Source organism: Aulonocara sp. 'chitande type north' Nkhata Bay, linkage group LG1, assembly GCF_057382095.1.
Source record: "Aulonocara sp. 'chitande type north' Nkhata Bay isolate Kocher_YH1m ecotype deep benthic linkage group LG1, A_spYH_male_GT1.1, whole genome shotgun sequence".
Classification (NCBI taxonomy): domain Eukaryota; kingdom Metazoa; phylum Chordata; class Actinopteri; order Cichliformes; family Cichlidae; genus Aulonocara; species Aulonocara sp. 'chitande type north' Nkhata Bay.
In genome coordinates, this window is record NC_141344.1 from 6,777,160 (window position 1) to 6,803,668 (window position 26,509).

General features: G+C 39.4%; 1 protein-coding gene across 1 annotated transcript; it reads right to left on the bottom strand.

Moving 5' to 3' along the window:
• LOC147338596 (solute carrier organic anion transporter family member 3A1-like) lies at positions 1-23,831 on the bottom strand. The gene is made up of 10 exons (XM_086308902.1): positions 23,234-23,831; positions 20,505-20,964; positions 8,058-8,156; positions 7,645-7,914; positions 7,328-7,492; positions 6,375-6,573; positions 6,023-6,158; positions 5,720-5,892; positions 5,284-5,348; positions 1-5,061 (listed from the first exon to the last, which is right to left on the bottom strand). The coding sequence occupies exons 1-10, from the start codon at positions 23,390-23,392 to the stop codon at positions 4,685-4,687; spliced, it is 2,103 nt and encodes a 700-aa protein (XP_086165028.1). The 5' UTR covers positions 23,393-23,831; the 3' UTR covers positions 1-4,684.
• Between the last annotated feature and the right edge of the window lie 2,678 nt (positions 23,832-26,509).

The following is a 26,509-nucleotide window of genomic DNA, read 5'->3' on the forward strand; positions in this document are numbered from 1 at the left end:
TTCGTATTACAAACAAAAATAGTATATTTAATGTATTTACAATAAACATACAATCATGTAATTTCCAAGAAATATACAGAACTAAAGCTTTTAAATATAAATTTATCAGAAAAAAATTGAAAACAAATACCAAGAAGCAACAGAGCATATCTAAAAAATCTTTGAAAATATAGGTGATATATTCTTATTTCATTACCCTTTTCTTTTGCAAAGGTCCCTTACAAAGAATCCTACAATTCTCATTTTGACTACCACCAACAGCATAAGCAGACATGTCATTTTAAAGCCGTCACTGTTAGCATAATGTTTCTCTCAAATCAAAGGCAACATGCTGCCTAAAGGCTCAAAACAAAGGATTATCAATCCGTATATGAAGAGTTGTCTTCCAAAATGTCAAAAAAAAAATTCCAAAATACATAATAGCAACAAAAATTTTAAACAAATTATATCTTCTTTTTTTTTAAACAGGAAACCTATTTATTGTTGGCGAAATGTGTCTTTAACCACCATAGATAATAATAATTTTTCTTTGCAGATGTCATATTTTGGTAGTGAACTCTTCATAGGTCAATACTCCTGCCACTAAAAGTCCTTTATAAAAGTCAAACTGTTGTTACCACACGGCAAGGCCATCAAAAGAGATGAATGAAAATAATAGGATGAAAAAAAACATTTAAGCTTTAAAGTTATTTTCCATCACAAGGCAAAACGTCTTGAGCACATTGAGGTGCTAAAAGAAAACAGTCCTGTTGCCACAGGTCAATGCAAGGTCAAGCAAATGCTGCTGCCCTTGCACTTGTCGGACAGACCTAAAATATGTTGTTTTCTTCTTTGCAAGTGTTGAATGTTACAGTGCACAGGTTGATATGGCACAACATGAGCTCCGATCATAAAGTCTTAGAGTAGAGCTTCGCATCCAGGCACAGTTGCAGGACCGCTATCAGTGAAGTTTGGCTGATCTTCTACAGTCAGCCTCATCTACTGTACAAATTCAGACTACAGCTCAACATCGGTGCCACAGTAATAAAAACAATACGTTCAAGCAAAGTATTGTTTTCAATTGTACCAAAGCAACAGTATCAGCTTTGTCACTGATGGAAAGAGAATTCAATCTAAATTCGACAATACCTTCACTAGTAGAAAACTTCTACATATTAACAGTTATTACATCCTAAGTGTTACTGTTTTCTAGACCAATGTACAATATTCTATAGGCAATATATTTTTGGGACACTTTAGGATGATGTGGTGAAAGTAAGTTGAGGGATATCACAAAAAGGCTACATACAACCGGAGGATCTGCTTTGAGCTCCAGCGTGTTCAGACAAAGTTCTCTGCAGGACGTCACAGAACACTTCTATGGTGTCACTTCGGCACTTTTATGGCACTATTATGTACAGAGGAGTCAACACTAGACACACTGGGGTGCTATAAATATCAAAGACAGCGCCACCTGTTTGGGATTGCTGACGAGGAGATGGTGGCCAGAAGGTGCCCCACCCTGTTTCTTTTGAATTATTTGTACAGCTCAGCATTATCCCAAATATCCCGTTTGGAGCCAATATTTCCATCGTCGTTAGATTTTGAGCTTGAAAACAGGCACTGACTAATCAGTGCCGAAAAGTTCTCTCACTATATATAAAAAAAAATCTCAACTTGTTTATAGTCTATTCTAAGAAAATCCACAAAGACAATGATGTGATGTGGTTTAGCGTGTCTCTGTGGTCAACATAGGTTCATAAAGCACTGATCTGTTGTTTTATTTTCCCACTGTGATTTTAGGATTTTTGAAGCTATAGCAGCATCAATGTAGAGTTTAAATCTCATTCTTTTGGTTAATTATTTATGAAACTCAATATATTGCAGACCTACAAGTAATGCGCATCCAAAATAAAAGTATTTATTAGTGTAGAGTTTATATGTAGAGTTTAAATCTTGTTCTTTTGGTTCATTGCATATGAAACTTAAAATGCTGTAGACCTACAAGTAATGTGCATGTATTTACTCTTAATAAATGACTCTTGAGACACTGGTGGTGGCAAAAAGAATTTGTGAACCTTTTCAAAGCTAGCTTAAAGGAACAGTTTGAAATTTTGGGAAACAAGCTAAACATACAGATTTTCTTATGTGAATCTATAACCAGTAGTTAGCTTAATTTAGCACAAACAGATAAAGCAGAGCAGCTAACTGGGCTATGATGACATAATCTACTGACCAGCACCTTTAAAGATAACCTATTAACATTTTTGTTTCATATATGCAACAACTAAGGCATAAAACTAACAAGTTCTAATTTCATGGGCATTTTTTTGGTTGATTTCCAGGCCCAAACCTGAGAAAATAAACCCCAATTTTGACATTTCAGTTTCTGTATACAAAGTATACAAAGACAATGTAGGTCTAACATGTTAGTATAATAAGATGACTTGAATAGACTGATTGTTTCGATGTTTGGACTGAGCCTGGTACTCAGTTTTATAAAAAAGCCAAGCTAACTGACAGCTAGCTCTACCTTTGTACTTACTGTACAGCTGGCCAGAGTATTATCAACCCTGTCTTTCTAACTCTGGCTAGGAAAAGAATTTCCCAAAAGCGTATTTCCCAAAGCCTCAAAGGGTATATGCATTTTAAAAATGAAACGTATTGTGATGATTGCTCTCTGGATTTTTGATGCAAAACATATTAAATACTTACAGAGTAAGCCAGAAGAAAAACACTATATATAAAGTGGATATGTCAAAAATCTGAATCCAGCTGAATTCTTTAACAAAAAGCTGTATTGTATCTGCATGTAGACAATCACTTCAGTGTGAGTGATTGTGACAGCTGAGGTTTGATTTAAAAGAAGAAGAAAAAAAGTCATCATCACAATGCAGTATGCATTATAAAGCTGTTCCATGGTCAAAAATAGAATTTGGAGGCCATTCGAGTTAAATGTATATTTAACCATTACAATGGCCAACAAACCACAGAGTCTGTGCAATATAGTGACATCATTCTGAACATATTTTATTTTTATGTGCATGCATTACCAGCATGCTTTTTAATGAACTCATTCTGGCTGGACACTGTGCGTCATGCTATGCTGTGTCTGTTGACAGCTAGCCACTACAATCAACAGTCTCAATACAATGACTTGGTATTCCACATAAAGGCCTTCACACTCTCACTTTCACCCAGTGTGAGCTCACTAGTCATACTGGTGCTCTTGGTAAAAGCTTCCTTCCCCACAGCTGCCACCTGCTATGGCCCTCCTAAATAATGTACCTGGAGTGTCTTATTTGCAGTGTCTCCTGCTTGTTATATTTGTTGCTTTGTATTTCATGCATCAATGCTGTAAACGATGTCCCCAAGAGTGAAATTACATTACAAACTCTTATTCTGCATCTGTTTGCAGTTGGCATGAGCATTGTTGAATCAGTGATTTAGGAAAGGTTACAGGTTCATTTACTGAATCTGATCATGTGCATCTCGTCTAAACATTAATGAAAAAGCCATCTTACTCTGTTCCTTTGAGTCAGGCTATTATTTAAACTTTAACAGTTAAGCTTTTATTCTGATTACCTGTCAGAAGCTGCATCTAATTTTCATGAATGTCAAGTAAAAAAAACAAAAAACTGAAACGTTTTGTGGCTCCGAAACTAAAATATAATCTCAGACTTTGGTCGAGTATCAGTGCCAAAACTTCACATATTTCCAACAACTTTCTCGACTAAAGTAAACACTGAAAGCTATGATGAAAGAATTTGTTTCTTAATTCTCTGAAAAATGTTAGAAACCTCTTCCACATTTTAACCATTTCAAAGTGGGATAATCCATGTTTTGTGGAAAATGTGACCTGCAATAATTGGTGGCAGGAGCTAAATAAATAAATCAGTTTTCTATATTGCTGTAAACTTCTGCACCTTTTGAACCATTTGATTCCTTTTTCATTGCTTGTTGTATGTCTGTTTGAGTCACTGCCGGGGGTTAAGGTTGAAGAAACGTACAGTAATTGTATACTGGCTTTGAAATGGGCCCTTTTCATAGCAGCCACACTGAAATGTTATTGCAGGGTAAACACGGATGTGATTAATCACAACAATAGTGGCTCTGTTCCATACGTATACATGGGCAGAGGCTCTGGTATTGTGCATGCTCAATATCAAAATGACTGCAGTGAAAAGGGCTTGATAACTGGTTTTGGATGGAGTCGAAACCTAATAAAGGCTTTACAACAAATGTGTTAAGAAGTCTCCTGTAGGGATCCCCAGATGCACTGCAGATGGACTGAAAATTGATTACTGTCACCCTTTTTGCATTTTCTGATATACCATACCTGAGAAATACTAAAGGAAAATAAACCATTTCATAAACTCTGGTATAGTAAATCCAAAACTTTGAACTAAACTTTCGTCAGCAGTAATCTATTGCATGTGATTTTTCCCCTCTTTCCTCGTCACTTTCTATTCCAACTCTGCAAAGAAAAAGTAAAAGCAATTTTCTTAAAGCCAGCTTAATTTCAGCTGACAAAAACGTGGGCGTGGCAAATTTGGGGAATCTTCTCTTTTTCAATATGTGTCATGTTTTGGATGATAAGAAGACTGGAACTTTACTGAGGACATTTCTCTGAACTCAGAAACATCACGCTTCAGGTCTGTTGCACATTAATGGCTCCGGTTTGCAGCCCCAGTGCAGACCAGCACTATAAAACAGACTCCATGTTGTCACATGTCTCACGGTCCTCCAGGTTGTATATGAATTTTGTCCTGTTGGTTGGGTTCTGCGTGATATCTTTTCCCAAATTGTCCAGAGTCACGTTGGAGGCGAAGAGTTCGGTTGGCGTGAGGTACCCCTCGTTGTTTTTGATGTATTTCCTGTAGTTCTTTCTCAGACACTGCCATGTGGTGGTGTACAGGAGGAAAGCTGATGACTTGAGAACGATGGCGATGCTGACATACAAATGCCTGTAGGCCACATTGTCGTACAGCATGCAGGCTCCCTTCTCGCCGCAGACGGAGCTCCAGAACAGACAGGTGGAGTCGATGCCCATGCCGAAGATCAGAGGGGGAGGGATGAAGCCTGGAGCAGGTGGGGATTGCGGAGAGACAGCAGGTCACAAGGTCAAGAAGAACACCAGTTTGAGTTCATGTTCCTAATGTATCCAGGCAGACAGACTGATGAAGTTCATTTCAAGCAAGGTGAAAAATTGCCCTGACGTTTAAGTCACAGAGTAAAACTACAGACCAACAGCTGTTGCACAAACACAATACAGAGTGCCAATAGTAGTGAAGTGTTTCTTACCTATTAATCTTAGAAGCAGGAACAGAACACCAAGGGCGTAGGATTTAAGCTCTGGACTGACAGTTCTGAAAATTAAGAGAATACTTCAACCCTTTAAGTACTGTGGTGGAAAACTGTTTTAATTGGTAGACCTATTGAGTTTTAAATTACATTATTTTGTACATATCTCTCTATCTTACCTATCTAGATTACAAGCTTGATGTATACACACACACACACACACACACAAACACACAATGTGCATATAATGCCTTTAGTGTTATTTGTCATTATATATGAGTTAATATACACTTGCGTGTGTCTGTATTTGTCCGTATCACTGTCAGCTTGATAAATCAATCCTTTCCATTGAAGAACCACCGGTATTTTGAAATGTCGCCAGCTCCCTCTTGTGAGCAGTTGATGAATAGCAAGTGGGGGGGGGACGTGCTCATACCTGATAAGGATGATGACAGAGGGTGTCTGGGCCATAGCTCCAATCATGCTGCACACACATATAACACACAGGAAGGTGAGGAAGGCTTGCTGACAGCCTGGGCTGGGACACTTTCCTGGTAAAGCCACTGCTTCTTCGCTGTTGCTGGGTATACACGCACAGTTGGTCAGGTTCTGACAAACAAAAAGAAATGAGGTGATAATGTAATAATGATATATCAAGTAAATCTGCAGTATTTATATTTATTGTGAGCCCTTCAGGCACCGGGGAGCAATGATTATCAGCAGTAATGTCCCAACTCACTGGTTTGGTACAGCCAGCGAAACAGGCTGAGAGGTAGGTGACTCCATTGGAGCCACAGACAGGGCTCACCGATGCAGTGTAACAGTTACAGTTACTAATGCATGCTGACTCAGGCTGCTGCCAAGACTGCAACGTCCTATAGAGGAAGTCAAAGGTCACGTTAGGGATAATGCTGCATATGTACAATTTGAAAATCTAATGCAATTTTTCTGAAGGATTTTTTTAATTCTGGGATTTGTTTAATTTTTTGTTTGCATGGACCTACAGTATATCCCTGTGGGGAAAAGTACTATACAGAACTAAAAGTTCCTGGAAAGACTCTTCATTCACATCAGTAAGTCATCACTCTTACTCATTGCCGTAGGCCACTGTGACCCCAGCGACAGGTCCAGTGTCACAGCCTAGGAAGAGAAAAGAGACATAGCAGGCAGTGGACACCAGGTTGACCAGCATGGCCATGCGGACAGCACCCAGAGCTGACAGGTTCAATTTCTTAACCAGGAGTCCCCCGAGGAAGATTCCCAGACAGGCACAGGGGATGGCCGTCATACCTGGAGAGGGAAAAACAAGTAAATTCTATATTTATAGAGCAACATTCCTCATGATTTGACAGTAAAAAAAACCATAAATAATTTCCTTTTATTGAGATAAGAGTGGGACCCCTCTAGGAGAGAAAGGAAACCTGCCTCACCATGGTAACCATGATGGTAAGTATTTTGCTAGAGTACTGTTAATGCTACAGAGCCCAATATCATTGAGATGAGAGAATGTAAATGAATATCTTCATTTAAGTACTTTATTTCAATACAGTTTTAATGGAGTTAAGTGTTATTGTCTTATGCTACTTTCTACTTTTACTTCACTTATTTTAACACTTTAGTTATCTATTGTTTTCCAGTTTTCGAAGCATAAATCCACCATATTATTATCTTTAGTTACGACACATTTTTACTTTTGGTTATGTTACTAGTCCTGAGTTTTGTTTAAAGAGATATTAAAAAGTTATTTAAAATTCTCAGTTTACCCCGCTCATCAATCCTGGCAAGGTTTTCTGACATCAGCCTATTGCAAAACAATAAAGTCAAACTCTTGGCAGCACAGCTTTACAAGCCTTTTTCCTCTGCTTTACAATGTGTTCCCACTCAGTGATAATTATGTAGCTGTGTTGATGCTTAAAACCTCTTGGGTGTACTCTTTCTCCCACACAAGAAATTGTGATGGAATCTACGAATGTGAGCTGTAAGCAGAACCGATAATGGCCCTGGTATCAATAAATTCTTATCAATATCCATCCCTACTGCCTACCTAGCAGCTGATTAGCTGAGGATGTTGTAAGGTTGAATTGCTGCTCTAAGTATTTGCCCAGAAAGGCAGCAAAGCCAGCAACCACAGCGATCTCCATGCAGGCTGCCAGCGTGATGCAGCTGAACACTGGATTGGAGAGAAGGTGCCTGGTAACCCGGGGGATCACTGGGTCAAAGGAGAAGAAAATTAAGTAAAAAGTAGAAAGGATGAAGAAGGATTGAGAGAAAAGAGCAGAAGCATGCGTATGAATTTAAATATTCCATTAAACAATCTTGTCACTTATTAAACCCCCTCCACTCTTCTCTTGACTTCCTCACCTCTCAGATGCTGACAGACTGAGAGTCCGCTGTTTATATCAAAGCCATGAATGGCTCCATTGGGTTTAGAGCCCTGGAACTCCAGGCTCAGGGAAGAAGGCAGCATGGCCTGCTCACTCTCAGCTCCACTGTCCATGTCCTGCTCATCCAGCGCCTGGGGGAAACCGAACATGAAGAGGGCGGACAGGAAGAGTAAGGCACCACACAGGAGGAAGCCGCCCCACCACGCCCCGATCCAGCGAGGGTCATCTGGGGTGATGTCCAGCTTACCTTGGTTGGAGGGTAAGAAAATTCACAGCAGTCATAGAGGGAAGGATGAGTATTGGTGTACTAGTAGAGGTCACAATAAAATTACCTCTGTTTCAGTGTGGTATAATTTTGCAATATTTTTAACCATTTATTTCCCAACTTACTGGTATCAATGAAAACAGCATCAACATAAACTTTGGTACAGACAGATCCTAAGATGAAGCCACAAGCTGGGCCGAACACTAAAGTTGAAAATAGGATACCTGCAAGACAAAACAAAGGTATAGAACAACAAGTCTGTCAGAAAATGACAGTATGCAGCAAAACCCCAAAAAACAAAAAACACCAACACATTTCAGTGTTTGCACCATAAAATGACCCAAGCCAAGAGGACACATGCATTTCACTTCATTGTTCAGCAGAGGGCAGCCTTGCATCAAGCTGTTTATTACCAGCACCTTCTATTCTATTAGATATGATGCTTCCTATTATAAAGTATACTTGTTAATTGCACTTTGTGATTAGGAATCAAAGGTATGTTGTTTAAAGATTAAAGATTAAGTATGAAATCCATGCCAAGAGATTTTATAATTTCATCCGAAGTCTTCCAGCGACAGATTTATTCACCATCACTGTAATATGCAGCCCATAGGTTGCACAGTGTAATTGATCCAAGGCTAGATTATCCAGCAGCATCATAAATAATCAAGCAGGAAATGGGTTCTTACTGTAAGAGCAGTGGGGAGTGACTGATGCACTTTCTGATTGACATTCCCCTGAATGTAAAAAGCGGCCCGCTTTTGGCACAGAGGCTGAGAGCTCTCTATAAAGCATCACACTGTGCTGGACTGTTTGTGTGTGTCTGTGTGTGTGGCACTTAATCTGTTACCCATGCTGGTGGTAAGTGGAACAATAGGAGTGAGTTCCAGTAGCCTGACTGCTAATAATGGATCCCAAAGCAGAGGAAGCGCTGCTCACTCCTGACAGGATGAGAGGGCCAGTCAATTTCTCTGTAGGCGATTTAATGATTACTCCTCTGGACATCACCAGTTATTGTTTGTGAGAACAGAGTAGTATTATAGGCTCATATTTAGAGGTATAAGTGCAAATAATAAAAAATATAGATCAATCACAAGAAAATAAGAAAGCATTTATTACAGTTTCAAGTCTATAAGATTGGGATCAGAGGTTCCAGATCAAACTAGGGTCTGGTATTTCCTTTGCTTATGAAGTGTATAATGTTATCGTCATGCTAAGATGTAAATTCAGGCCTTCAGAGTAAAGGTTGTGGATGCTTATTAGTCTGGCAAGATACTACATCAAACTTTCCTCACGGGACCTGCAAAAAGTCTTGCAACTGTTGTCATTAAAGTGCATGCACCTGTAATCAGAAAGAGCACAAATTTAACCCACGTAGCAGGCATACTAAAGAAAGTCTGTTCTGTCCATAGTTTGGAAACTAGTTTGCCAGCGTTGGACATCAAGGTAAGGACTGGGCTCTCTGGAATTATGTGCTCTGCACAGACCAGTCAAATGGCTACAAAAGCAGTATGCTTGTTGCAGAACAAAGACAGCTTGGTGATTAAATGCAATCACTGATTAATCTGAATTCTGGAGATTTCTTAACGGTGAAGCCATGAGTCTGAACTAGCCTGAACCAGGCCGAGCCAGGATAATGACGCCAAGTGCAGTAACAAATCTACCAAAACAAAGGCCCAAATCTGAATCTCAAGAGAACACCCTTGAAAAACCACAAACATCTTGCAGTGAAGGAATTTCATTATAAATAAAGCACCTGGAGGTTACTGTTGCTGTGATTTGGCACTATATAAATAATTGAACTGAATTTTATAAGAAATGAGAGTTCACAAAGCCGATTTCAGAGAATTGTGCAAAGGTATGCAAACACAGCTTCAGTTTTAAGAGGTACAATACTAGGATCTGAGGCCTTCTTTTAACTCAATTTACTTTTTCTACGACACTTTTACACACTGTAATTTCACTTTTTTTCCCCTTGTGGTGTTGTTCAGCTCCATTTGTAAAACAGTTCAATCATTCTTGAAACTTTTGGCACTGTTTCAAAGAAAATCAAATGTCTCCCTGCCCACTAATGTCAAAAAGACAATTTCAAATATAAATTTTGTTTTTATCTTTGCATAATTGTTTATGAAGAGAGACAGGATATCGTGTGCTTACTGATTCTAGCGAGGAGTCAGTCTTGCCAGCTCTAACTTTCCCTGTGTGCTATTTTTATTTGACCAGAGCCATTGATACCGCCGGGGCTTAAGTCAGGTAATAGAGGAGGTCAGGGGTAAGAGCAGGGCCAGCTCAACAAGCAACCAAATAATGACCTCCGATATCCTCTTCTGCCTTCCTCTGGGTTCCAATCACAGACACACAAAGGGCAATTAATCTATAATGTATGTGATGTAGTGAGGCTGGCAAACACACACAAACATGGCAGTGAACCAGCAGAAAATATTGGGCCCCTGCCAATCTGATCTACAGTACACCAACGCTCAATACTTTGAAAACTAGTGTGGGTACAAAAACCTCAGTGTTTCCAGTTACATGAGACAAAGAGCCGGAGAGTGGTCGTCAAAGTGAAAGTGCTGATGACAATAGCAGCAATAAGCATGAAGACAGAGATGTGTGATGCCAGTCTGCTGTCTGAACTCAACAGTTGGTACTTCCGAGACCATATCCATGGAGACATGACTGAAAACCCAGTGAAAGAATGAGGAGTAGTACTGAAGCAATAATAAACATAGCAACCTTTACCTTACAGTATATCATTCACTACTGTTTAGTCATCTGCTCTATTCCCATGTTATTTATTTGACTCACATCCGATAGCAAGTGGACTTTACTACAGAAAGACTAAATGATCTTTATGTGGAATCATTTGTGGGATTTTACATTTATATAACAAATATATGCATATATATTGCAATTTATTTTGTACTTTTAGACTAGTAGAGCAGCATTGCACAATTCATGTTTCAAACCCAATCTTAAACCAGCTGATCCGACATGGTTTTTCCCCCTTGTAATTTACACTGAGTTGCTGCAATGCAATATGTGAACTACTAGAAAAATCAGCAGTTGCCAGACTTATGTTCCTCCGCAGATATTGATGATGTGCACACATTTTTAACTACGCTCTTAAAAATAATTATTCTTCTGACATACAGTAGATTAACTTTCACAGGATTGGTATAAGTTCTGATTGCTCATTATAGATGGAATGTAAATCTTTCATGACTTATTGACTTTGCAGTAATTGTAGAGGGATGGAAGATGCTCTTAGTATCTGCAGTGTACCTGCAAGCATCAAAGCACTGATAGCTTTGGAACGGGAGCGGAAAGTGAGGTACAGGAAGACTGTCGCCACTATAAAGTGGGGCTCTTTGAGAGCAATCATACTAATATATGTATATATATTATAGTGTTTTCATACACTTAAAACAGAATATTTGTCAGGGATTCCTTTCCAAATATAGCCCACACAAATAATAAATATAACCTTACACTAAAATGTCTCAGTCCCTTCTAATTTACACTGGCTACAGTGTCCTATGGTGACAACCTTAATTTACTTCTATTGTTTGACGTAAAGCTGTTGTTCCTTCCTTCTGAACACCACCTGCTGAGATGAGCTAGACGTGAAGCTAAAGGTAATACAAACCTGATGGCCAATACTAACAGAATGTCAATGTATTATCTACAGTACACTTATTTATTTTACATAGAGCTGTAACTTTGTGTCACATAAATGAAGATGACCATCCTGGCAATAGAGGCACTCCACTTAAGTCAAGCTTTTGCAGAACAACAACCTCCTTAGTGGAGACCATGAATACTCAGCAAGAGGTACCATTTTCATTTATCACAAGTCTGCAATATGGCACCACTGAACACAGGTTTGTGTTTAAAATGTTGAGATAAATATTAGAATTAATAGTAAATTATTCAATTAGTATAACTATATTGTATACATATACCAAATTAGGTACGTTTTTCTTTCAGTTGTTCTTTAAAAACAACCACATGCACTGTTAACTATGGGACCTTATACAGACAACTGTGTGCCTTTCCAACACATATTAATCAACTATATTTACCACAGATGGACTCTAGAGTTTTATTTTTTTAAAGAAATTTGCAAGAATTTCAAGCAAACTCTATTTACATTGTCATCATGGGATATTATGTGTAGAATTTTGATGTTTAAAATGAATTGAATCCATTACACACAGATATAATAGCCTTAAGTGGACTATAACAGCCTTAAAAGTATCACAATTCTTAAACAGAGCAGGTTTCATATTTGCCACAGTTTAGGTTTTCACCAGACAATCGAGTCCAGATCTCCATATTATTTTGACACACGCCATATCAGTCCTTTTTATTTTTCACATTTTGTTATTTGTGTAATTTAGTCAGTGATCAGTTACATTAAAAAACTGCAATCTACTGGGGTGAGATTGATCAATAAGCACGTAACCATGGATATGACAACATATGGCACAAGTAGCTGATACATTTAAAATCATGCATGTAGATGGAAGCAGCAGTAAAAGCAGTACTAAACCGATTTAAATATAGATATGTAGCTTTTTGGGGGGACAGTAATGTAAGTAAATACAGATTATAGTTCTTTTTTAATCCTGTAACCCTTGTGCAAAAAACAAAGAAAAAAGTGATAAAAAATTATACTCAACCTCATGGTAGGTCTAGCTCCATATTGTGCCTTTTGTGCCTAGCAGTAATGAATGCAGCAGATGCAAGGTCATACTGTGTTAGACAAGGCTCTTCTACCTGGTCACACTGCCAGCGCATGAATAATTTCACACTCAGGCTCACATTATGGCACAGTTCAATCACTGGCACTTTGTATCTTGGCCAAGGTGCTCTTAAAAGGTGCTCATATAAAACAACCTGTGCCGATCTGAGCGGACAGTGTGTGCTGAGTCAGCGCCCATTCCCTTCCTCTGCTGTCCTACAGTGGAGGAGTAATAACTCCAGTGGAATAAAAACATTTTTGCTGCAGTGGACTCTAAACTTGCAGCCTCACACTGCTTCATTACACACATTAAAGCGATGAATAGAGGCTAAGATAAGAGAAGCTGACCCTGCAGCTATAGAACTGGACTCCATGCTCCTCCTAGGCTGCTCTTTTACTGTACTTTCATTTATTGTTCTGTACGGTGCTTTAAAGCAATGTGCTGTAATTTGTTGTATTTTTGTCACCAATACAACCAATGCAATTCTCTGCTGCATGCTTGTAATATTCCTGTAGTCCAGCTTACTCTGAGTTGCTTGTACATTCGCTTGATATTCAGAAAGCGTAATCAAGATTGTTGGTTTGTCTGAATATTTGCAATCTTCTCTTGACCTGATGTTAAGAAATCCATGATGATCATCATGGATCAAGTGCGCTGAGGGCTTACAATCAACAGCCAAGTACTTAAATGGTTAGTTCACAAAATAGTAGTATCAAGGTCACTATGATCATCTTATATATACCGTCCTGTTATGTGGATAATACTAGTTCAGTTGTACAAACCTACAGCTGGGACTGATGATAATGTAGTGAGTTGTAGAACAATTGAGTCATAAACCACAATGCTGCACAAAGTAACATTTTGACCTAAGTGTGCTGGCTAAAGTACGGGATTATCACAATTTATCCTGAGGTCCAGATGAATAAATGCTCCAAATCCGAATTTTGCTCAGACATTTTATTAAAACTCACAAATGGCATGACTCAAAAAAGTCAGAGGATCACCAAAATCAGTAGAATATTTTTTCTCTGGGAACGTTTGTACAAAACTTCATAGTAAGTCTTCAGAGATACAGTATTTCAGTGTGGATCTAAAGTGGTAAGCTAACTCCATCCTTCTACTGTGGCCTAAAATGAGTAATAATGGTCATAGCATTGAATTTTAACTTGAAAAATAAAATGCGAATGCATAGAAACTAAATAAAGCAGGAGGGTCTTTGGCTAGCTTTGTAACTCACAGTGTTTTTTTTTAAAGATTTCATTATGGACGCAGAAACATTTACTGCATCGTGTTAAGATGTAGTGCAGAAGCGATTTGATGCTACATACTTGTTAAAAAATGCACACAGCATGAAGGCTTCTAACTGAATAGCTGCTTTACTCTAAGACCCTCTGTGGTGGATACAATTGATAGGAGGGTTAGCTGCCTTCACATGGGGTATCTGTCAAGCAGCTGACAGCAATCAATTATACAATTACAATCTGGCTTGGACTCACAGTCCACAGCGCTGAGCAGCAGGCTGGTCTTTCTGAAAGAAGCCATTTTCTCCTTTTTTGAGGAATCTTTCACAGCTGCCCACACACATCCAAACTTTAAATAATAGTTTGACATTGAAGGGAATATATTTTGTGCTTTATCACATTTATTCTGTAACAGTGGCGGATAACTATTTTAAACATGGTCAAAGTTTCAGATAAAAAGGCCCGTGTATATACAAAGATCGCTGTGAGACAAAAACTCTTCAGACTGTTTCAGATTCCTTGTGGCTCTGCTCTTTTTCTACTCTTGGCTCAGTGTGATGTCAGTGGTAAGGGTTATACTTAATAAGACAATCGTACGCGCACAGTTCTGTCCAACTTTTCAAAACTTTAGCTTTTCAGATCTTATGATCAGAAGAAAGTTGGCTCATAGGAAGAAGGAAGGGAGCAAAAATGCTGCACTAAGGCCCAGTAAAAGATAAATGAGGATTATACTGACCTGTGAATCATGAAAAGCTTCTCTAATACAGTTCAAGACTTTAATGTGAGTTATAGCTATAGTACGCACACACGCACGCAAAATATTATGCATATACAACAGCTTCAGTGAGTTGTAAGCTCACCAATACGTCTGTATGATAATTAATGGCTAAACTGCTATGAAGTGTTACCAGCGATGGTGGTGCACTGAAAGCAGTGCCGGCAGAAAAGAGCAAATTTTTACAGCCAAATCAATCTTAACAACTGCTGGATGGATACAGATATTCATGGGTACCACAAGATGAATCCTAATCTATTTTATAATAAAGCACTGCCATGTGATTGGCATTTCATTTGCCTCACTGTTAGTCAAACTTTCCCATCAGCCATATCTGTTCTTTTTTCCTTCAGCCATCATAGATCATGACGGCAACAACTCCAAACATTATACATTGTGCTAATGTTGGCACGCAGGCTTTGGCACTTAGTTCAAAGCATTGCTAGTGCCAGAGTGCTGCCTCACAGAAACACTTTTCATCACACAGATCTCACTCTACTACTGCAGGTCATCATGGCTGCATTGCCGCCATCCCCCCCCCCCATAAACTGCCAGAAAGCACAATGATTTGATGGTCTGATCATTGTGGTCTGATGGGCAACTAACTGAACAGTTAGCAGCAGTCTCTGATTTTTTTTAGCTGCCTGCTGCCTGAACTGTTGCTCACAATGATTAGGACAGGCACACTCATAGAGGAAAACAAACAGAGTGAAGTACAAGACACACACAAGAGAAAGGTCACATAACATTTGAAGAAGAACAGGCACATGGAGCAGATATATCCTATGACAAGTGTTTAATGTTTCCTGCATTACACTTGAGTATTCTTTCGTGCCCTTCTCTTCCAGGCAGTATTGATCTATTTAGGGTGAAGATGTGGCCACAAAAGAGCAGCCTCTCCTTCAATCCTCTGCTTTGTTAGCAAGCCTGTGGAGAGCTGCCGCTTTAATATTTAATCATTTGGTTAGATGTTTGCTAAACTACACCTAACCGCTTCTCTGTCACACTGCATTATTCAGGAGGTTTTCTTACAGTCTAAATGTGCCTTCACACGTCAGTCTTGTCAAACAACACCACCGCCCTGAGACTAGAAGAAGGAAATACAAAGGAGCACAGAACACATACGTACTGTGTAAATACCAATAACACAACAGCAGTCACATTGTAGGAGGTAACCATGGCAATCAACATGCCTGGATTGTCAAAAAATCGAGAACAGAGACAGAACAGAGAGGGGGTGGTGGATAGAAAAGACTAATATAAGAGTACTATCTGTAAGTGTCAAAGGAAGAAGCTTGGGGGATGTTATGAAAGAGAAAAGGCTGGGGCACATAAAAGTAGACTTCATACCAAATCAGGCTCAATTTTAGTCTGCAGTGCAATTTATTAGAGCTAACCCCATTCAGGAGAAATCTAAGCTTAAACCACTGCTATGCCAAGTGATGTCCAAATTAGCAGTAATTCAAATGCTTTCTGTAAGCAACCAATAAAATAAACAATAATAATAATGCATTTTTCATTATATCTCGGGACTAATTATTATCCGTTATTTTCCAAAAATGATATTTAGCCATAGCTCTCATCTAACGATCGAGATATTTCCAAAGAGGGGGACCGTTGGTGGCATCAAAATTCAATGGTGTATTTCCAATAGAATTTTCTGTTTCACTTTTAGAAATTGCAGACTTAAAACATACAGTAAAGCTTAAAGCCAAAAAAATTGGGTGCCTTTAGTTTATTGTCTAAACCTATTGTTGGCTGCTCCTTCAGTTAGAAGGGGTCGCCACAGCAGGTACCTCCGCATATTTCAATTGGCAGATTTTTAGACTAGATGCCTTTCCTGATGCCCAAGGGATTTTTATCTCCTGGAATCAAACCAGGAAGCTCAAACTTGTTTTGTAAATCTGTAAACCACTACAATGTAAAGTCACTTATCCAGTTTATTGTCTTTCAAAATTTGCAAAGATGACAGTGAAAAAGTCAAGCCATAGATTTCACAAATCAATGAGTTTAGCGTGACGTCCAAAGTCTGAGCTAGCAAATTGGACCAGTTTTGGCACTTAGTCATGACTGGATTGATTGCAAGAAATGGTTATAATAAAAACGATGATTATGAATGGCTTTAGTAACCTCTTGACGTTTTCTCTAGCAACACCCTGAGGCAGACATTTGTGGTTTTGACCAAATGTCTCAACAATTTCTTTCACCATGAACTGTGCCATCAACAGATGAAATACTTTGGATCATTGCCAGCCATTGCTGTCCTTTGTGTTTAACGCTAATTAGTAAATGTTAGCCATATAACATGATAAACTAAGGTGGTGTTTATTATATCAGCCCTGTTAAACATCAAAATGTTATTATGTTGGCATTAGTATTGGGCTAACAGCATTTTTGTTCGTCTTTAATATGAATGTGTGCAAATTCATCATTTTGTCAAATTAAAAGAAATTTAAATAAACAAGAATAGTAACCATGAAGCATTGTGAGACAATACTGATTTGTGCTGTCCAGTTAATACATATAATGTATCTAAAATGTTTGGTAATTGCTATAGTTTCTTTACAGGGGGTATTACAATATTTCACAGATGTTAAATATGACTGTGATTGTTCACATGGATCATGTGTTCATAGTGGGATATTATCTGGCTAATAAATTACATTTACACTGAAAAACATCAGGTATCTGGTATGAATAGGCCTCTGACCAAGCAGGAGGGTAACTCAAGGGTGGATTACTTGATGCTGCGTTCTCTCTTCCTTTCCTCCACCCTCTGTCCATCCTTACCTCCCTCCCCTACACCGAGGTCTGCTGGCAGAGACTGTGCAGATCAAAGCAGGCACAGAATCCGCAGGCCTACTCACCCTGCAAAGAGGTCTGTGCTGAGATGTAAGCAGAAAAAAAATGCAACAAACCAAGGAGCTTGTGAGGAGGAGCAACTACTGTAGCTTCAGGGAAATGAAAACTGAACAGCATATGTTTATTTCTCAGTACCTTTGTTTCCATTAAAGCAACAAACCCATATGCCGCCGGCTTTGCCTTATTGAATCACAAAGCTTTAATGTGTTGGTGATGCCTGCATCAGACTAAACACCACATCTAGCTGAAAAAAGTTGTAATTTTTCAATACTTCTTGATACACTAATGCCAAATATAAAACGATAACAACATATATTAACTGATATCAACTGATAATAACTTGTATTTTTAAATACTAGCTATTATATTTACCTACTGTTGTTACAGGTTCCTGAAATGAAGTGTGGTTAACCTATAAGAGCTCTAATTTGTACATGAGGAAAGTGATTAAGATCAATATAAGAAAATAATTTAAATGCCTGGATAGCCCCCACGTATGATGGCTATATACACTACATTGGCAGTTTTGCCCACCTACCTATTTAAGCAGAGTAGTTTGAATATCACCAAGGGGGAGTCTTGCTTGCAGACACCAGGTATATCACATACATTTAACAAAATGTTAAATGTACCTATGCAATATGTGCATACATTAATATACAGGTTAACAACCCTAATGCCATCACTATATCAGCAAACAACCACAGCTAATAACAGGACAGATCTGTCTAGCGATAGAACCTCAGCGTTGATGGAAGCAATTTAAACTTACTACATAAAAAGATGCTGAGAGTCCAGTTAGGTGGCATGTGCCTGCTGAATCTCTCTGATATGATTATAAGGGCCCCTGTTACCCACAAGAGTGGAAAGCTGACCAGCTTACTCCGACCAGCTTAAAGGTGTCTGTGGCATGGTTTTGACTCCAGATTATGAAAAGACATAGCTTTCAAAATAAAAGTTGTATTAAACTTGACTGTGGGCTCTAAACAGAGGAAAAAAACTGGGGGGAAAAAAACACCAAAATTGCCCTTTACATATATATTTCTAAATTTTGTAGCAAGTGATATGTATGTTTCTTAAGTTCTCTTTCTCTCCATCTGCCCAGATAGAGCTCTGCTGCTAGCAGGTCACACGGATGGCACATAGCTTCAGTCACTGCCTTTGAACTGTTGCCTTGGCAACTTTGGCACACAGGGTTATTTCGACCTCTCGGTTGCTGCTGTAACTAAAACCACAGCCTTTTGCTGCTGACCTTCAAATGCTTACTAAAGTTGGGAACGCGTGCTTTGCCAAAGAACCCCTGCAGATATGAAAGAGGGCAACATCAGACCCAGAATTTAATCTAAAAAAAATCAATATTCCTCATCTATTTTTGCAAATGCCCAATTCACACTTAGCAACAGTGCAATGTACCATTACTGAGCATTTAATTAATGAAATTTACTAGCAGCATTCTCATCTCAGAAAATCAAATCGTGCCAGTGTCACGGAACTGCGTACAAGGTCTCCTTTGGCGTTGTTCTTTGGAGCCATAGCAATTTTGGATGCTGTGAGATAAATGCCTTGTTGTAAAGTGCTACACAGTCCACATTACGTGACTCAAGGGATAACAGCAGATTAAGACCAAGCAAAAACCCTCAGGGCAAAAAAAAAAAAAAAAAGTGCCGAAATCTGCAGTTCTTCTTATAGCCACTTGAATTAGTCCCCATAGACGCTAATGTTAAAATGCCTAACTAATAGCATTAAAAATATGTTTACAGACTGGTAGAAGGAAATGGTACTGGACTCAGGGCATGAATTTTTTTGTTCCTCATTCGTTAGGATACTGGAGTTAGGGGTGTGTCTGTTTTGACTGACAGCTGTCCTGACACAGGCAGCTGAATCTTGTCTGCCAGCCCTCTCCTCTGCAAAGTTGAGTCACTGAACTAGATCTCTCCACTGTGTTTGTACTATTGGCATTTTTAATGGAACTATATTATATGGTTTACTGTGTGGAACAGCCCATCCAAGTTTGTCCATCTATTCTGGTGAGTGAAATTCTAGTATTTTCTTTATACACTGTAACGATACTGTTTGCCAAACAATGTTGTTATTGTTAATTTTATAAGTCAGCATTTCATCCAACTACACTGATTAAATTCTGGCTTAAAAATAAAACAGCATGGTAGAAGCCAAATCACTAACACTGAGGCATGAAAATGCAGAGTCCAAAACCTGTGGGAGACTTCACGCTGGCTGCATCCATTTTTTATCCCATCCACCATTAAGCTGCAAGTTTGTCATTGAAGAGGAGGTTCATGTCCTCTTTGAAACCTCGTGTGTGGCCTTATTTTCCTTGCCTCGCTATTGAGGTTTAGGCACAAATATGACTTGGTTCAGTTGAGGAAAATAATGCGGTTTGGGTTAAAACAGTTCAACAAAAATTTGGAGTGACAGCCCCGTCTTACTATTGCATAACTCAGATGCTTCGTGCCAAGGTGCCAAAGGACACCATGTATATCTGTGAGATGCCACTGACTCTGATAAAAATGTCAGCATTTGACACCCTTGGATTGCAAATGAGCTTGTACACATTTTTTTAATGCAACTATGCAATGAGTCTGTCACGTGAAACTTTTGCATGTACAGCAGATACCGGCTGGGAGCATCAATCTTTGTTCACATCAAGCATTAGAAACATGGTATGAAAAGCAAAACAAAAAACAACAACAAGCGAGATGCATGAAAACACCTTGAGAGGTCTGAGGACAAAAAGCAGACTGCTTGAAGCTGAGAGGTGGTGTTTGTGATCAAAGCATCAGTGAAAAGAGCTCTTCATCTGGCCACTAGCAGTAATTAGCCTGAGAATCCACAGTTACATTGTTCATGTACTGAATAAAAATTATAGCTATAAAAAAATACACACTTGATAGTCATGTTCTGTGTTTTACCTCTGCATTGACTCACCTATATACAGTGAGGAGTCTTTTCTGTGGACATGGTCATCAATGTAGGACACTCCTAAGGGCTGAACAGGTGTTGCCCCGATGCCCAGCAGGACCTGGGCTCCGATGAGCAGAAGGTACATCATGTTGGTGTTGGCTCGATTACCGCATTTAAACCCAGAGTCTCTGTTCTCTGACCTGGAGATGTTGGAGCAGACATCCCTGCCATCCTCGGCATGCCACGAGTCACCGGCCTCGTACTCATACTGATGAGTCAGGAACTCTGGCAGGGCTGACAGCAAGGCCCCCAACGCCATGACAATGCCACCGCAGCCAATCAGCCGGGGCCGGTGAGCCTTGGCGCCAAAGTAGCTGACAAAGAGGATGAGGGCCAGGTTGCCGATTTCAAAGCTGCTGGCAATGACACCCACATCTGCACTCTGGAGGTTGAAGCGTCTCTCCAGAGTGGTCAGAACACTTACCTGGCAGAAAAAGAGAGAAAAGGAAGAGAGATGAAGGACAAGTGCTACAACTAGCAGCCAATGGTATCACAGCAACTCGTTTAAAGTGAGTTTATATACTTGAGTTTAGTTTCTGTGCTATAAATTGCTGCAATTAAAGTTATGGGAGTATAAAGTTTATATATTTTCCATTTTAAATCTGTTTACAATAATACGAGTATTTAGCTTCAGGTGCTATCAGCCATCTGTCACTACCTTAGAGCTCATATCAACCTGTTGATAACACACAAGCTGCAAATGTGCCTATCTCCATCCTCCTGCTATATAGCTGCCAAGAAGGTCCCCAAGGCTTAACCTGATACAAACCTGGGAAAAGGGAATATGTGCATATGTGTGGCTCAAGGCAAGAAGCTTCACGTAGCTGTTCTAATTAAATGGACACAAACATGTGCCAGCTGTGTTCAAGGTGCCTAAGTGTTAAAGTGGCTCCTTGCATCAAATGTATTGGATCATCTACAAGACTGAAGGTAGACAGCTAGCTAGAAGTTATTTTAGTAATCCTTCATCCACAGCAAAACTAAAGAATAAGCCCAGAGCAGGTCCGAATAAAAAAAGCGAATGAATCATGTTCATTCCCACAACAGAAGTGAGCTCAGGTGAATTATGCATAACGGCTTTTCATCCTGTGCTGTATTGTTTATCCTGTCACACAGAGCTCCACTGCAGAGTCAAAAACTGGATCATATATCTGCTGATGGATCCATGTACCAAGACCTCAGCCTAGTCATGCTGTACTGGTGTTGTCCTTGGAGAAGGCTAGAAAACAGTCACCCTTCCATAAAAAGTGTACAGTCGCTGTCTGACTACTAACATGAAAAGATCTGAGTCAAACACTGATGTATTTCAACTGTGGCAAACTAAGTAACAAGATCTTCTACCATATGCATCTGATTATTATTCAGATTTGTTTAAATTCACCGAATGCTCAACTTATTAAACAATTCCATTCAATAACATTCCAAGATTTGGATGACAAGGTTGAGACAAGTCTGTTGTAGTACATTTAGCAGCCCACTGTGAATCAATAAAACAGTATTAAATAGTGATAGCAAACTATTTCATAGGACAGGAGAGATGTTGGTTCTGTGATGCTTTTATTTGCAGATATTTGCTAAAGGTGCATCTTTGGTTTGGGATGTTTAAAAGAGAAAGCTCCACAACAGGCTTCAAGGACAAAAGCTAAACCAAAAAGTTGGCTCTAATGAAATGTTTGAACTCACCATTTTTAAATTAACCTTGCTGTTTTGACTAATATCAAAGAAGTGCTTCTAATTATCTGCACCTTTCAGAGTGTGTTTAGCAGACAGGTAAAAAAGATCCTGTCTTCCTAAGCTCATTAAAAATAACTTCCATTCCCTTCCTGTTACAAAGTTATTTATGGTATCAAGACTGTGCTGACATTTATCAAGGAATTGGCTTTGATAAAAATAAATAAAATAATGCTGATTACAATAGCGTATTTGTTCTTAAAAAACAAAACAAAAAAAACTGATTTCCAGTAAGTGGCTGAGCCAAAACCAGTGCTGACAGTTATTCTAAATGCTGAGTTCAAGGCTTTGTCATTCATTTCACTCCTGCATTAGCGATGGCTGATGAAATCTTTATTTATTGAGTCAGAAACACATTTTTCTCCCGTGCTCTTGCAACATAAACTTGATCTCTTATGTTGACATACATCTAATCATAACAGTGCAGTAACAGCTTATAACTCTGATCAAGCTGTCACAGGAAATGCAGTCTGGTTAATGAGGGGGAGAAAAAAAGCTGCTGTCTCCTGTGTTGTGGAGATCACGTCATCTCCTAGGCCTATATCCTCCGGTGTCAAAGGCCTCCTGCATTATTGAGACATATGGGTGCAGAGCGTGTAGCAGTATGGACCTCCTGACCAGTGTTTCGTAAGCTGCTCTCTAACAGACCATCCATATGAGCAAGTAAAATTTTCCATATATCGTAGAGTCTACTGCCGCTGTGACGCGCTTTGTGACATGCAGATGGCGCATAGGCCTGATGGATAATACGCAGCAAGTCATCAGTCAGTGGCTCCTGGAGGATGTAATTTTAGTAATGTGATCAAAATAATATGGCTATTAAACGCAGCAGCTGAGCACCCGAAGCAGCGCAGCGTTTTTTCACTGTCTGCCCGCGCCGGTCTGAAGGGCGCTGCGTTAACCCCATGTTACCTGAGAAACATGACGTTCCTTCAGACCAACACTGTGTCCCCCAAACTCACCAGATAGGCGCCCACGGTGCCCTGTGCCAACATGAGAGCACATTCCGACACCAGGAATATCTTAATGTTGGAAAAACACGAAGTCTTCTTCTGATTGTCATCTTGCTCCGGGTCGTCGTTGCTGCTCCGCTCTGTGCAGATCTGGTTTTTAACCTGCATCCTTCGGCTCAAGCTCCGGTCAGGTTGGACGGCATGAAACTGAACGGGTCCGGTCCGGCGGAGGGCATCTGGTTATGATGGTGATGACGAGCTGCACTGCAGAAGAAGTGCGAACCTGCTGTCAGGAGCCCGTCCAAGCTTAAATATACAGCAAGAAACCCTGCTGTCCACTCAGCAGTGCGCACAGTCCGTCAGCGACCTCTCTTCACCGCCTGTCCAGTCAGTGCCTATCGGCTACATCACATTTAAATACGTAACTTACGCTAGTGTTATATATGACGGCTTAAGCGTAGAACTACAGTACGCTCTGCTTCCCCACATCCGGGTTTTGTTTTTTGTTTTTTTACTCAAAATTTCCCCAAGCCGACTGGTTCTGGTTTCCCAGTCCGGTTCCGAGACGCAGCTCTGCGTCCCGTAAGCAATGTTATGATGCTCCTCCCATCCATGGACCACAGCGCTCTTACCTCACTGCCAACCCCTTCTCTCCTCCCAGTTCCTCCCTTTCTTTTTCGATATACGCATCATCCATTACAGATTGAATCATTTCCACAGAACACTGCATCAGTAAGCTTCGATAAAGCATTCCCGTAACTTCATCATGGCGTTTTCTCTGCACTTCGCTGGTAATTTTCATCCTTGCATTGCAGATTAATTCAACAATTCGCATTATATTCCATTCTGAGAAGATCTCTGACTCCTCAACAACTTCTGGCGAGTCGCTGTATAGAGTAGCTGATATTTAGATGTGTTAAGTTAGATTTTAGGTCCTAAGCTGCGTCACTGTGACAAACTATGGATGATAACAAATAAAGAAACGGTGGATGAACAGGACAGTGTTATAATGATGCACTCTTCAAAAAAGATCCTGGCAGCAAGAAAGTTTATTGTGGGAATATATACACTATACACATATAACCTCACAGGACACTTAATACACCTATACACACTTGTTGCTGATTAGTAATTACAAATATCTAATCAGCCAATCACATGTGAGGCATGAAGACATGGTCAAGATGACTGCCTGAAATTCAAACCAAGCTTCATAACAGAGAAAAAAAATTATTTACGTGACTTTAACCATAGCGTGATTGTTAGTGCCAAATTGGCCAGTCTGAATGTTTCAGAAAAAATAGGATTTTCCTGCACAAGCCTCTCTACGATTTACAGATTTGGGCCGGAAAAAGTGAAAACATAAAGTTAACAGCAGTTCTATAGGGAAAAATGCCTTTTTGATGCAAGATGTCAGAGGACAATGCCCAGAATGCAACACATTGGACCTTGAAGCAGGTGGCTACAGAGGCAGAATCACACTGGGTGTTCAGGTTCTAGCTTACAAGCTTGTAAGTTTGTTGGCTTACAAGCTAATAGCAGGAGCCTGAGCATGCGGTTTTAATCAGAATTGGTCAGGGAATTGGAAAAATTATGTTTTGTCTGGTTCTAATCTATGACATTTGCATAGTAGAGTAACAGATTTTAAGTAGACAACATGAAAGCAAGGACCCATCCTCCCTTGTATCAGCTTTCAAGGCAGTGGTGGTGTAATGGCATGGGGGATATATTCTTGGCAGACTTTGAGTCCTTTAGTGCCAGCTGAGCTTTTTTAAACACCACAGCCTATTGGAGTATTGTTGTTGACCATGTTCATGGCTTTATAACCATCTTCTGATGGCTGCTTCCACCCAGATAAGGAACCATGTCACAAATTGCAAATTGTCTCAATCTGGGTTCTTGAACAATGAGGTCACTGTGCTCAAATGATACCAACCAAGCCAATAGAGCGCCTTTGGGATGTGGTGGAACAGAAGATTCACATCCCAGATGTGCAGCTAACAACTATGCAGCAACTGTGTGATGCTATCATGTCAGTGTGGACAAAAAAGTCTCAGGAATGTTTCCAGCACCTTGTTGAATCTATGCCATGAAGAATTCAGACAATTCTTAAGGCAAAAGCGGTAGCGGTAAAAGCACTATCTAAGAGGCTAGTGAGTGTACACCATGATTGTTTGATGATTTAAGCTTTTTTAGCTTTAATTTACTTTGTTTTATTCACTTTAAGTTTTTTAAGATTGAGAAGGTGGACAGTGTCTTCTCTTTTGTTTTTACAAATTTTCATATCCTGAAGGTTGGGACCGTCCCAGACTTTTGTGTCACAATGAGTGCCATCATTGTCAAGGTTCACAATAGGAACAAAAAAAATCTACACAGCAGCATATGCTTGTATAATTGTTCTTGTGGGCTCCTGTTCAAAGCTGAAATTATTATAATTAAATAATTTGTGTCGGCATTGCTTAGATCTTGAATAATTTGTGAACTAGCTGTCCATACTAAAACAATTTCTCCTATTCAAATAGTGCAGAAGAAATCTTTACATTAACCAAAAAATTATATTATCTGTACCAGAACTGAACCAAGTACAGACACTATCTGAAGCATTAAAGTTTATTTTGTGAATTTTCATTTGTGTGGGGTAATAGTTTAGCTAATCTTCATCTGCACTGTATAGTGTGTGTTTTCTTCTATATTTGCATAATATTATTGTTAGGTATGCGGCATCTATTTATGCCCTGTCATGTGAATTTCCCATCTCTGGGACTAATAAAGGCTATCTTATCATATCCTGTCTTATAGCTTTGTACCTCGCACAATCAGAAGAGTAGTTCAAATCCCTGGGTATAGCATCTTATTGATTTTTTGTGAGAGGTACAGTCACATCTTTCTCCCTTAGTGCTTTTAGGTACAAGATATACTTCTTACATCCAAAAGTTGGGAAAGCCCTGTGTTGTAGGAGCCAAAATATTATAATCAATTTAGAGCAAAAAATAGCTTAAATAATGTAGAATAGCTCAAAATAAAACACAGCAAAGCAAGATTGCACCGTAAGGTAAAAAGAAAAAGTGCAATAAAATAACACAGATTGCAAAAACCTGAATATAGTGCATCCATAAATTTTCTTTAATGCTGATCCTGTTCAGGATGAAGCCCATCCAGGTGTATATATACTGGCTATACCCCGGACAGCTCACCAGCTGTTCGGCTGTTCTCCTCACAAAGGGTTATATTATCTACAACCACTGTTTGAATAGACCAAAATATATCTGGTGGTCACAAAAATGT

Excerpts from the sequence above, each read along its gene's own strand:
- LOC147338596 (XM_086308902.1), bottom strand. The coding sequence starts at position 23,392 with ATGCAGGTTAAAAACCAGATCTGCACAGAGCGGAGCAGCAACGACGAC. Across the intron at positions 7,915-8,057 it reads TGCTGTTTTCATTGATACCA|GTAAGCTGGACATCACCCCA; the intron begins GTAAGTTGGGAA and ends CCTCCAACCAAG. Across the intron at positions 5,893-6,022 it reads TCGCTGGCTGTACCAAACCA|AACCTGACCAACTGTGCGTG; the intron begins GTGAGTTGGGAC and ends TTTGTTTGTCAG.